This window comes from Epinephelus moara, chromosome 7 (assembly GCF_006386435.1).
Source record: "Epinephelus moara isolate mb chromosome 7, YSFRI_EMoa_1.0, whole genome shotgun sequence".
Taxonomy (NCBI): domain Eukaryota; kingdom Metazoa; phylum Chordata; class Actinopteri; order Perciformes; family Serranidae; genus Epinephelus; species Epinephelus moara.
In genome coordinates, this window is record NC_065512.1 from 1,835,500 (window position 1) to 1,849,317 (window position 13,818).

The 13,818-nt window shown below is 39.2% G+C and overlaps 1 protein-coding gene across 2 annotated transcripts; it reads right to left on the reverse strand.

The window, feature by feature from the left end:
- Positions 1–2,175: 2,175 nt before the first annotated feature.
- Positions 2,176–10,722, reverse strand: LOC126393363 (uncharacterized). 2 transcript variants are annotated; one of them, XM_050049498.1, is made up of 5 exons: positions 10,478–10,722; positions 9,114–9,234; positions 6,451–6,656; positions 5,997–6,166; positions 2,176–4,450 (listed from the first exon to the last, which is right to left on the reverse strand). In XM_050049498.1, exons 1-5 carry the CDS (start codon positions 10,548–10,550, stop codon positions 4,358–4,360), a joined length of 663 nt encoding a protein of 220 aa, XP_049905455.1. In that variant the 5' UTR covers positions 10,551–10,722; the 3' UTR covers positions 2,176–4,357. The 2 variants fall into 2 exon arrangements, with proteins under 2 accessions (XP_049905455.1, XP_049905454.1); XM_050049497.1 differs by having other exon boundaries at positions 5,997–6,169.
- Between the last annotated feature and the right edge of the window lie 3,096 nt (positions 10,723–13,818).

Sequence of the window (13,818 nt, forward strand, 5' to 3'; positions counted from 1 at the left end):
ACCTGAATGCTCTGTTCTACCTACTGCCTAAATCCCATGACATATCTTTTTTCTCGATATACTACTACTGAACCTGATGTCTGTGAGGCTGACACAGTGCCAAACAAGTCTAAGGGTTAGGGTTAGTCAAGGTTTATACACAATATATTTTATTTGTTGAAATAGATTTTGAGTAAATGCAGTCCTCAAATCAACAAATGTTAGCTGATGTTGTTTTGTGTCTTCATTGTATGGAACAGAAATAAGGCTGCCAGGGTCTCCCTCTGGTGTCCAATGTCAGTATTACATCTACAATATAATCTGCTCCTGTCCTTTCACCAGTGTCTGGAGGTTGTTGACTACTTATCATTAAATAATACTTTAATTACATTTAAATGTAGTTTGCTGGTGGTTCAACCACATTCAAGTTTGCAGTGATTCAAGTGGTTAATTTATTATTAATTATAATTAATTATAATTAATTGTTAATTTTTTTTTTATTTTTTTATTTTTTTTTGCCATTTTTTGTATAGTTAGCTGTTGAAACTACAAAGAAAGAAAGAAATAGTAGGGGGTCCCCTGAAAGAAATGATTTTTGTACTTTTTTTTGTGTCATTGCTTCATTACTGTAATTGAACCCCCTTTGAGCTCAGTTAGTCATAAGTATTGATTATTGCTATTTATTAACAAATGTTGATAAAAAAGAAAAAGCAACGAGGGCACTTTTTGTAATAAACTCAGTTGAGTGGTATTTCTGGCATGTGACTTTTTTTGTATTTTATTTTGTGATAATTTTGTAACACATGTACATTGGCAATTTAAACCTCTGCCAAGGAGGTTATATGTTTTGCTCAATTTGTTTCTTTTCTGTCAGCGGCATTGCGTAAAAACCACCGGCCTGATTTACATAAAACTTGTTGAACGTATTTAGAATGGGGCAAGGAAGACTCTAATTAATTTAATTTTGGAGCAGGTCCGAATCATGGGCGGAGCCACATATTATTTCTCTCTTTCATTTATTTTGCAAAAGAGGGCATTTGGCCTTGGTGGAGGTCTGTGCTGTCCAAGTCCCCTTCTGGTTTACAAGTAGTTTAAACTATTTTTTTTAAGTGTCTTTAGTGAACCAAACTAGTTTTCTAACAACCCAAACACCAAAAATGTTGGCATTGTACGTTTCTGCAAACCACAGATAAGATACATTTGCACATCATTATGTAGCACATATGTTGAAACTTTACATTTCAACTGTGGTTAATGTGTGGATATGTTTAGGCACAAAAACCACCTGGTTGTGGTGAGGAAGGAAGATCATGTTTTGGCTAAGAATAACCAATTTTGGGTGCACAGTCTCAACTCATAAAACAGTGATGGGTCGCTACAAAACACTAATGTTTGGTCCCTAAAAAGCTGTTGAAAACACAGCGATGACGATGATGATAAAACTTAAATTAAAGGCCCAGTCCTTTTTACTTGCGTGGTGCAGCTACACATTTTGACAAATAAAGGCCTCTCTTAATTAGGGGCCTGGTCTGGTTGCCAGGCAGTTCATTTTATTCTATAGAAGTTCTTCGAATGTATTAAAGCACATTTGTGGCTACCTCATATGATGTGCCAGCTTCTCAATTACCCTGTAAGTTATTCAATATTCCTTTCGTCTGTAAGGGTCCTCAGATCAAAAGAGTTTTTCATAAAAATGTATCTAAGTTGTGAGGATTGTTTTAGCAGGATAAAGTGATGTCGTGTCAGTGTGCCGAGTGCCGAGTGCCGTAACGCACTCTCTCTGATGCGCTTTCTGTCGGAGTTAGATCAAATGTATAATTCATAATTTATATTTTATCTGAAGCCTAATTTCTGAACAAGTAATATTTATACTGGGTTAAATTACCAGTTTGATTGTATTTCCTGATATTTGTTGAGCAACAATTTTGTGTGGAAGGAATGAAAGACATGTCCAAAATATAAGCCTGTTGATTTCAGTCATTCAAATAAATAATAGCCCGGGCTATTAATTGAAGTTTTATGGTAGTTTAACAGACCATACATTATGCTGTTACCCATACCCGCCTTTTGAAAGACAGAAACTGAAAAAGAAGCTGTACATGCATGTATTCTATGTTTTAGACTTCAAATCAGTGTCTTTTAGTTATGGCTGTCATGTTTACATATGTGTTAGCTTTCAATTAGGAAAGGACGAGGTTGTGCTTTATCATTTTATTGATAAAATGTAATGTGACAAAATAAAAGGTGACAGAAAGGAAAGATACAGTCAGACATCAGGACCAAGCATATAAGATAACAATACATGTGATGGTGTATACAATAACTATTGTGGCCAACAGCAGCAGAGAGGGCTTTAGAGTCCATCTTCATTTCCAATAATTATGGATTTCTTTATGTATTACCCGTCTACCTTTCCATAATTGTTTTATTGAAGTATATTCAAAATCTGGGCCACGTTGGGCTGCACCCAAACTTGTCTTACTCTCCTTCCCACCTTGAAGCACCTTCAAGTCAAGAGGAGGCTCGTCCACTGAGGGATGAGTAATGGCATTGATTTGTCCATGACTTAACTTTTTTCCTCTGGAGTGGATCAAAGCATCTCCAATCATGCACTTCATACCAGAAGAGTGCTGCTAGACATGAGACGGAAGCCCACCAAACTTTCTCCTGGGACGACCAGCGGCCAGTAAAAATGCATAATAATAAAGAAAAAAATAAATACAAGGCCACTAAATAAACATTGTAATGTGCATGTGCATGAACATTGTGGTTACAAAAAAGGAATGCAAATTAGACAGTATAAAATAAAGTACATTACATTTACAGGGGAAATGAAGAAAACTGAGTTAAGTTATCATTTATAGTGCAAAAAAGCTATGTGGTTTTCAGGTATCATCAGAAAAAGACGGTTTGGGTTGGAATAATAAGGAGCAGTTTTTCAAGTCATTTTATATTTCCTTCCCTGACTCTCTGTCCTCATGTCCTCTCTTTCCTCAGTGCAGGGGAGGCAACTCTGTTTTTAACCCTTTAAAACCTGAACAAATTGACCTAATTCCTTTCAAGAATGAAACTAAGAGGCAATGAGAAACTTTATAAGAGATGACCCACAAATATGCATGAAATTAAATAAAAAACAAACAAGCAAATGACCTTGAAAAAGTGTTAAATATATATAGAGAAAGAGAGATTTTTTTTCCTGTGACACAATTTTAAACATAATTATAATAAGTATGAATACATTTTTCTAGGCATTTTTCCTCCTTTTTTTGATAATTTCCGAATAATTTTCCCTCTCTTTCTCTCTCTTTTCTTCTTTAGATCATTTTTCATATCACATATTACTATTTTCTTGAAATTTGCGGGACATTTCTTCAAGTTGCTCATTGCCTATTTTGTACATTTTCAAAATAAATCAAACCAGTTTGCTCAGGTTTCAAAGGTTTAAATTCTTGTGAAAGGCGCCCGAATACAGCCCGAGAAAACAGACTTTTCCATTTTTAGATTTCGATTCATAGCTAGCCTAACTACAGACTCAAGATGAGTTGTCGCTATAAAGGTTCAACAAACAGACTGTAGACATACAAGTGCATTTTAGTTTTGGTTTGTTTTTGTTTTTTTCACAATACAGCTACACATTTTTTTAAGACTGGAGAATATAAGAATCACTTTAGTTTTACAAAACTGATAAATGAAAATTGAAATGTTAAAAGATAACCATTATTTATGTCCAAATAATTTTTTGTCAATTTAATTGTATATTCCTCGATATTGCAAGGTGAAATTCACACAAAGTGACACTCACTCATTCACAGGAAACAGGTGGTGGCCCAAAACTTGATGACAGTGACTTGCAGGGCCACTATAGCTCCTGCAGCTTCTCTCTACTCTTCTGTTCATTTTCCTGTGGCATTTTGTTCACCATTTCATTCAATAGAAAGTATTTCCAGGGAGAACACTGTCACAGTTCAACAAAGTTGAACCCAAACAGTCACATAGATTAATTTGTGGGCATATGCGTGAATTCACTCAGTGGAAGCATTAGAAAACTCCCATTAACTGGGATTTTAAAAGCACTGATTGAAAAAAATTCATAATAAATTATATATATATCCATATACATACAAGAACTTAATGGATAATGTCCTGGTGCCACATTGCATACAGTAGAGATGAACAATTGTACAATGGCAGACTTCATGGGTGCTTTAGACAGTCTTTGTCTCACCCTGCTGTTCATCTTCAGTACTACAGCAGTTTTAAACTCATTTACAAACGAAAGATATCTAAAAGCAAGGCTTTGATACCAGCTGCAACAACAGCAGTGTTTTCCCTCTCATTACATTCAGCATATTGCCAGTGGTGAAGAAGAGTGAGTCAGCTACCCACAATAAATGTCAAAAGGTGAATTCATTTGCTGAGGCGCTTTCCTCATTTCAACGTAGACGGAGTTTTCAGGATCTATGTCGCTGCTCTGAAACAGGGAAACAGAAAAGTAACATGTATGTTAGAGTTTTCTTAATAATACTTAGCTCAATGAGTGCCTCCAACAGTGCTGGAGATAGAGGTAATATTCCCAACGGAATGATGCAGACAACCACCACTGTTCCCCTTAACCTCTAATATGCAGACATCTTCATAGGACATTTCCAAATAAAGAGTTGTAGCTATAGCTCGCATAGTTTAGTCCCAAACAAACTAGACTAGATAGGAAAATCAAATAACCTGAGATAGTAGAAGTCAGAGTGTAAAAGACTTTATAAATTTGGTTTGATTTTGGCTCCCAGATTATTGAACTTCTCTTTAAAAAAAAAAAGGCCTAAGCCCTCTAAGAAGTCTGAAGAAGACTAAAGAAGAAGTCTAAAGAAGACAAAATCATTAGGTGGGGTAGATAGATTGGTCCCTCTGAGTGCCTCAGATTCTTCTTTTTGAAAATGTCAAGACTGAGATTCCTGCACTGAAGAGCACCAGAGGTTGACCATTTTCACACTTTTTGAAGACCCCTGCAGCACTCCATGCATTTCTTTTTTCTGTCTAAAGAAGTCTTGTCTGCCAAAATGTGGTAAACTGATGTCATAGTATTTATATTTTAGTGTGATGCTATCCTAACGCATAAGTTATTGCCCTGAGATCAGGCTCTGATGAAGGCTAGTCTAACAAATTGCACCGAACTATGAAAATAATGTGGTAAAAAGAGGTCACACTATTGAGATTTTATGTTTTGGAGTGCCACTATCCTTGCACAAGTTATTGCCCTGAGTTTATTGAAGAGTAACATTGGTATTTTCCAACTTGAACCCCATTGTCTTGTGTTTTCGTGTCTAAATGACTGATGGTGGCAACAGTTTTTTAATTTGGTCCAGTGTTGAGAGGGCTACAGCTGTCAGCGGCAAAACAAAAACCAAAATAATCACTGGGGGCAATTGTGCATCTTTACTTTATGTCCACTAAAGGCTCAGATTGTTATTCTAAGTGTTTGAAACAATATGTAAAGGATCCCTACAGAGATAGAGTTTTTTGTTTAAGAGAAAGTTCCTTTTTGTTTATCCATTAACAGCCTTTAAATCACCATCACCAAACCCACCAGACTCCATTTAAATGAACAGTCATTTTAGCGTGTATAGAGGCAGCATGTATGTGCTGGAGTCTGGTGGGTTTGGCGGTGGCAATTTCAGCGCTTTCGGTCAAACAAAAAGCATCCTACTCTCGGATGTCTGCCTCTGCAGAAATCCTGTCTATAAAGTTGTGAAACACTAAAAATAATGGTTTGAGTCTGTCAGTGGCAAAAACAAACACTGTCAGTGGACGTATATTGACGTTCCTCAGTTGCCCATTAACATTACATTGCCACCTGTTTCAGCACTGCCGGCTGCAGCCCTCACACTCATCATGGACCAGTTTGACAAATCTTTCCCATTAGTTAGTTAGACACAAAAACATGAGTAAATAGGGCCCAGGTTGAAAAATACTGACATGTAAGAGAAACAGACGAGAAGCCAAACAGATAGAAAGACAGTCACCCTCAGTCTGATGTAGAAGCAGGTGATGATGCAGCTATACAGGAACATCAGAGCCAGCAGACCAATCAGAATCCACCTGAGCTGATGAAACTGAAGACAAGGAGGTGGAGGAGGAGGAGGAGGAGGAGGTGAAGGAGGAGGTTCAGGTGTGCAGGGTCCTTCCTTTTGACCTACTAAAACATAGTGAGGCAATTTCCTGTATACTCCAGAGTATTTGAAAAGTCAAGATTGAAATAAATGCAAAAAGTGCTAATGTAGCTTGCTTTCACATTCTAAGCTACAAGAATATTCAGTCAATTGTCAAACACAAAAGGATAAATGACTTTTTGATACAGTAACTGTATATAAATTATAAAATGAGGTACATATAAACATACTTATTGTATTTGACTTTACTTCTACATTGCTTTGTATTTGCAGAGGCACTACAAATCATCAATAGGGTCGAACATACCTGGCAGTAGTCTAGTTGGTGTTCCCTCCTTGGTGTGCTCTAGCTCATCTATTATCACAGTGAACTCACACTGGTATGTTATTTTCATGGCCTCTGGCCCGACATCAAGCAGGATGAAAAGCCACCTTTTAAGATTCACTTGATGCATGATGATGTTCTTACAGTCTTTCTTCCCCTTCTGGCAGAGCAGTCGAGGTTTGTATGTTCTGAGATTAAACAAAGACATATACAGAGTACAACCAAGAGCAAGCCTTTACTCATTAGTCTTTAATCTCAGTATACTGGATTTCAGTGCTGCGTTTTACACGGTCAACCACAACATATTACCAGATTGACTGGAAAACTGAGTGAAACTTTCTGGCACAACTCTCAACTGGTTCAATCCCTACTTTATGGATAGGGAGTACTTTGTGTCTATAGGTAATTATACTTCTAAGTGGACAAAAATGACGGGAAGTTCCCCAAGGCTCCAATCTGGGGCCTCTTCTGTTGAACATCTACATACTTCCATTGGCTCAGATTATGGGAAACAAGAAAATATGTACGATATATATGATCCTCCTGGGAACGCCTCGGGATCCCAGAGGAGCTGGACAGCAGGAGTACTTTGTACTCAGCGTTGCCTTTCACAACCCAGCCCCGGATAAGTGGATGAAAATTGAACAAAATATTGTGCCATAATTATTGAGATGACACATAAATTTACATATCCATTTCACCAAGGGACTATGGTCCAATACAAGCTCTGACTAAGTGCGTCAAACAAATCAACAGTTGGATGTGCCAATTATTATTTTCTCCAATTAAACAAAGACAAAACTGAGGCAATAGTTTTTGGAGCCACAGAGGAACGATTAAAAGTCAGGACTGAGCTTCAGTTGTCAATGTTAAAAACCACAGACCATCGGGGCGTCGGTGGATTAGTGGTAGAGCAGGCGCCCCATGTACAAGGCTGTTGCCGCAGCGGCCCGGATTCGACTCCAGCCTGTGGCCCTTTGCTGCATGTCACTCCCTCTCTCTCTCCCCCCNAATCGTGGCGTAGTCGTAGTCGTCCTAGCACTGTCCCAAATGAAAAAGGATTTAACTCCATAATGCCATAATGCACCAGTTAGGGAAAAAGGCAAATTAAACACATTTTAAGAGACTTTTAACCTCTCTCCTTTGTTTGGGGTTCTTTCAGGGTCTTCCTGATTGTGTAACATCCTGTCTGATAACATGTCAAAACTAAATGCCCCAGAAAATTGCTCTAGATTGCTTGTTAGCTTGGTTCACTGCTAGTTTCGGGTCAAAACGCCCCAGTGTATAACAATCATAATATTTATAATATGTTATAATATGTCATAATTTTTGTGATATTTAAATATATCGTTGGCACTCATACAATAATGCCTGTGGTGGTAATGTTTAGTTTTATTAGATTTTTATCACCTCTTATCTTTTCTGCATTTCACCATGAGGTCTGGACAGTTCTCCTTTATATTTTGTGACTAAAATTTCTAATAATTCTAAAAAAAACATTTGATAAACAGAAATTAATAGCTGCAATTCATGTGTTGTTGTGTATTTTTTTCCTTTTGTAAACATTTTCCTAATGTTGACTTAAAGAAGGGGTTTGGACATCAAAATTGCATGTCATGTCATTGGCCCTTTGTATTTGTTTATTCATGTCATTGTGTCACTTTTGAAACCAAACCTACCTCCTTGTTGCCCGCAAACACTCTATTATGGTGTACACAAAGACAGTCACTGTTTAGTTTGGGGTTTTTGCTTGTTTGTCCTTACACCTCTTTAGTAACTTAGTGGTTTCAAATTTGCACAGAATTGTTTGATGTGTTTATGCAGATAAAGCGATAGATTTCAGTTTTAGGATCTGATTTGGCATGAAATGAAATTTCCCGCAGGTCAAACCACCTCACAAATACAGAGATTAACATCTGCCTACTTGGCATCTTGCTGTTTGGCTCAGAAGGGCTGAGTTTAAAAACTGGAGTGATGATACTGGGGTTTCTCAGCAGTTTCTAGAACAGCAGTGCTCATCATCCAAAAATCCAAATATCAAAAGTTTTTCATACCAAATCAAAGCATGGGATTTTTCATGGTGGCCTTGGTGTCTTGATGTGGTATATTGGAGGGAGTTTGAGTCTTGAATGATAAAACTTGCTTAAATTTAGTAGGCTATTCAAACTGTGTAACAAATGACATCAACCCCAAAATTGCTTAAACAACTTATGAGACATAAATGAGCATGGGAATGGCCATTATATACCTCTATCAGACTGTTCTAAGCCCTTATACACTCTAAACCTTTAAATATTAAATAGGCATCTACCAAAAACAAAATGTTTATTACAGATTTATGACTAGAAAAGCTTGACAGTGTTGAGCTGCACCTCAAATTAATCATCAGATGCCCAGCTTTTAGGTGATGTATACCTCTTCTTTGTGGCATATACTGTTGACCTACTGTCTCCCCCAAGAGATCCCTTATTCAGTCCAAACAATTGACAAAAATTTGTCCATATGGGTCGCAGAGGATTAAAGCATTTCATGCTGCAACTGAAACATTAAAAGTACTATTCTTGTAATATGTTTTCTCTTCAAAATAAAACAGTCCAGCTGAGGGATCTGAAATATAACTAATTTAATGACACCACGATACTTACGTCAATATGGCGTTGAGTCGAACATCTTTGACAGAGGTGACGTTTGCGTTATGTTCACAGCTGACAGAGGTCGACCCGTCTGGGTTCACAGCCCGACTCTTTGGCTGAAACACCTCAAAACCTGACGCATAAAAAAAATTCCGCTACTGTTGGAAAACACGTCAAGTTTTTTCCCTGTTATCCAACTTCTTTTATTTGGTCATTGTCATCAGAATATTGTTTCAGATTTCATTTTAAAAGTCAATGTTTTCAAGCAGCTCCTCTTTCCTTCTGATAGATGGTGCAGATTCCTTCTTTGTTCAGTATGTTAATATCGTGGAGACCAGGGTAATTGTAACATTTTTTGGCTTTGATGTCATTCCCCAAAAACCTCTTCAGCTATGTGGACACATCTATTATGTAGGTAACTTGTATCTTTTTCTTGTTGACAGGCATTAAATGTTTTTACATTAAACCAATGTCACCAATGACCTCCTCCTCGCCTTTAACTCTGGTCACCGTACAGCAGCCTTTGATACCATCAACCACACATTTTTCCTCTCCCGCCTGTCCTCTTCAGCATTGAATCCTCCATCAATATCACCAGTGCTGCCCTCTACTGGCTAAGGTCATACCTCACAAATCAACATCTGTTCATGAACATCAACAATTGCACTTTCTCCCTTGCTCCTTTGTCCCAGGCGTCCCCGAGGGTTGGATGCTTGGTCCTCTCCTATTCATCCTCTATGTGCTCCCCTTGGTAACATCATTCGCCAATGATGTCGAGCTCTTCATCTCCACTAAACGCATCACTACTGAAACTCACCCCACTCTGACCACCTGTCTCAATGTAATCAAATCCTGGATGCAAGCCAACTGTCTCGAACTGAACTGTGAAAAATCTGACATGATCATCATCTGTCCCAAATCCCTCACCAAAACCTCTCGCAACTTCTACCTCACCATTGATAATTCCACTCTGCATTCCTCCCCACACATACAAAACCTCTGAGTTATTTTCAGCATCAACCTCTCCTTTGAAAAACATGTCAATCAAATCAGAGACAGATCATCGCAGAACATAATGAGTTTCATGGTTCTGTCTCATCTCTGATTGGTGCAATTTGAGATGTTACAATTCCCCCTTGTCTCCCCTACGCTCTGTGACTGCTGACACTAATTATTTCACTACAACAAATGTAGAGGCATCTCAGCTTATGTAAAGAAAAAGCTCATGTGAAACATGGTGTCATTGGATGGTTTGGTGAATTACTATCTGCATTGTTATGACAAAACAACAAATGACTATATAACAATTAAAAGTTTGAAATAAACCAACTCTGTACATCCCTACAGACAGTAGATGGTGGAGTTGAGAGTCCTACCATGGCTTGGGTGGAAGCTGAAGCTCAGACAAAGTGTGAAGACGATGAAGATGTTGAAGCTGTGAGCTGTCATCTCAGCCTCTCTGCTCCTTCTCGCTCTGTGATGAAAACTGGAAAACGACCGATCAAAGCACAGAGACACCAGGCGACATCACAAACACCTCACTGATGCTGAGCTCTTTATTAAACAGGAAAAGGGCAGGTTTCTGAGGTTGGACTTGGTGCTGATCTCACCACATTCTGTATTTCCACGGTGCTGTGATGACTCTTATCAGCTGTCAGTCAAACTGTTGTTTGTGTAGTTTCTGTGGGCGGGACTCTTTCCTGTAGCTTGTCATACAATACCTACAATTTTTTATAGGTTTTTTTTTACAGGTCAACAGGAAATTTTAACTACCCAATTTCCTGTACAGCAGGAAATGTTATATTTGCTTCATTCAGTGGAACGTTTTAAAATTTAAAAATTAGGAGCAAAACTTCAGTTTATGATTTTTTGTATCAGAGTTAGTTGTATACAGACATTTTTTGGGGAGGGAAACGATGTTTAACAACTGACACGAGCTGTTTTTCAGAGAATTCTGTAACAGTTAAGATACTTTGATGATGTGTGTCTATTCCCAACAATACCAGACACCATGAGTCCTGGCTCTTAAGCTCCAGTGTAGAATTTATGGGGATACACTTGCAGAAAAGGAATATAATGTAATAAAGTATGTTTTCTCTTGTGTAAAATCACAAATACGCATTGCTGGGCTTTTGTTACCTCAGAATGAGCTGTTTATATCTACACAGAGAGCCAACCCATCCTCACTGTGACCTCGTCACATGTCCACGTTTGGTCATGGACTTTTCACGTCCACATATGACGTCCAAGGTACCCTGGGTGTGTTGGTTGTTGACGTTCTGGGACGCCGTGTCAACTTCAGCCTGTTACATGCATTGTCTGTTTTCAAAATACACTTCTGTTTTCACCAACACACACATGTGGTTGGGTTTAGGAAAAAAGAACAGGGTCTGGCTTTACAATCTCACAGGAAGCAAACACTGGCCTCCTGGGTGAAAGTTGGTGGTTGTTGGATCCATCCATCACTCCTCCCACCCGCCCTACTGGGACTCTCGCCGACTTAACGTACATTGTTATCCTGCCGTTTTTCCCCCTGATGCTGCTGGGCGCTATTAAACAGTGACAACCAGCCACGTATTGTGCTGATGTGAAAGGACAGCTTTTTTCGTCTGTGTCTGACGCCAGCAGTTACTGACCAAGTGCCAGATCGACGACTGGAGTGAGGCCAGGCCGAGGGAGCAGGTCCTCGTCTACGGAGAGTGTCATGTTTAACCCCTATGTTTCTACAGTAGACTACTTCTACTTAGATTTTCTCTGCCTTAACTGTCATTGTTGTCCCGCCACATTTTCCCCTGATGCCATCGGGCACCAAATCGGATGGCTTTGTCGTCAGTGTCTAACACCAGAAGTCACTGCCCAAGCACCGGTTTTTAATGACAGAGTGAGACCGATTTGACGTCGCACAGTCAGGGAGGTTCTAGGATGGCTGTTGTTACGGTCTGGAATCAAAGACGGCCTGGGATAAAATTCTGACTGTCAGAAATTTAGGATGACTGTGTGACTGCTGTTACCACGTACGTCTACTAACTAACCAATAGAAATACAGCATGAAATGACGCACTGATCAGCGCTAAACTCAAACAAACAGACGGTTAGCAGCTCGCCATGGAGGGAAAGCACACTACGAGAAATGTGTGGGATTCCAGTAAAGAGGAAAACCTTGTGGAGGTGGTTGTTGTGCGACAGGTGTTTAAATATGAGTTTTATATTTGTGATTGTCTGCACTTAAGATTTTCTTCAAAGGAGCCGAATTTCAATGAAGTTTTATCAAAACAAACAAATCTTGATTTTGTGTGTTTCGCTGTTGTCTGTTTCACTGCTGCATCTGTCTGTCCATTATTTTTTATCAGCATGAAGTTTCTGTGAAAAAAACTGAATTCTTTGATGTGATCTGGCATAACTGGAGTCAGCAGTGTTAGTCCACATCCTGTTTTTCAGCGTTTGTGCTTCTGTGAAATCCTGTGCGTAAGTGAGTGAGACAAATAGAAACCACAGACACAATCAGCGTTAGAAGCCTGAAATCTGCTCTGTGATTGGGCCATCTTAGGGCTGCTCCTCCCTGAGAGAAGATAATGACCTTATTCACCGTCCGTCTGTTGATAACACTCTTTTTGTCTTCTTTTCCTTTTGTTTTTGGCTCAACAGTAAAATCATCTCGCCTGCAAGTCCTGCTCGCTTGTATTAGAGAGTCCACCATTTCAGTCCAGTCCATAAAATATTTCTACAGCTACCTGATGAATTTCAATTAAATGTTGTACAGACATTCATTGTCCCCAGAGGGTGAAGCTTACTGACTGTGGTGATCCCCTGACTTCCTTTTGTGCCACCATGAAGCTGAAACATGTGGTTTTGGATATAAGCTCTGTATAAATGCAGCCACTTATGTTTGCTGCTGATATTCACATGTTAACGTTTAAACATGGTAAACATCAGCAGGTTAACATTGTCACTGTGAACATGTTAGCATGTAGCACAAAGCACTGTTGTGCCACTCTAGTCTCAAATACGAGTAATGGACACAAAGTCTTAACGACACATTATGTAGTTACGGCATCAATTTATAATAATAAAAAGAAAATGTTTCATTGAGAGTTAATGCCATGGTAGGGCTTGCGTCACATGACACATAGCTCCGCCCCCTCACTCACTCACAGTTTCTCCATCAACACTCAGAGAGACACAGAGCTGCTCCTCTGTTTAATCTGTCTGTTCATTAGTCTACAGTGAGACATTGGTCTGTGTGTTGCACGAGCTAAGATACATCAGTCTGTGAGATGGATGAAGTTACTGCAGTAGCACACGTACAATACTGTGGGCCTTTTCCTCTGGATATTTTTAGCTGCGTCCAGTCAAGCTCTGATTTGTTTTTCCATTATCAGTTTAGACGCACTGTGCCACGCCGAGCTGCGCATCTACTCCTTCTCCGGAGTAGGTCCAAAAGCCGGGCCACCCGCCCTCAAGCGGGTAGCCGTGGCATCTAGCCAACTGCAGCGAACACCCGTGAGTGTTGTGAGACTCTCCTCCCCTCTGTCTGCAGCAGACCAGAGAGAAAGGCTTTCTTAAAAGGCTGTGTGTTCACCTCTCAGTACGTCTGTAGCTTCTGACTGAATCTCTGTGGTTTGGAGTTTAGTTTCTCTCCTGCGTCCTGTTTTTACTTTAGATATCTGATTTATTTTACCATTTATGTTCGCTATCAGCCGTTTTAGAAGTTGTGTGA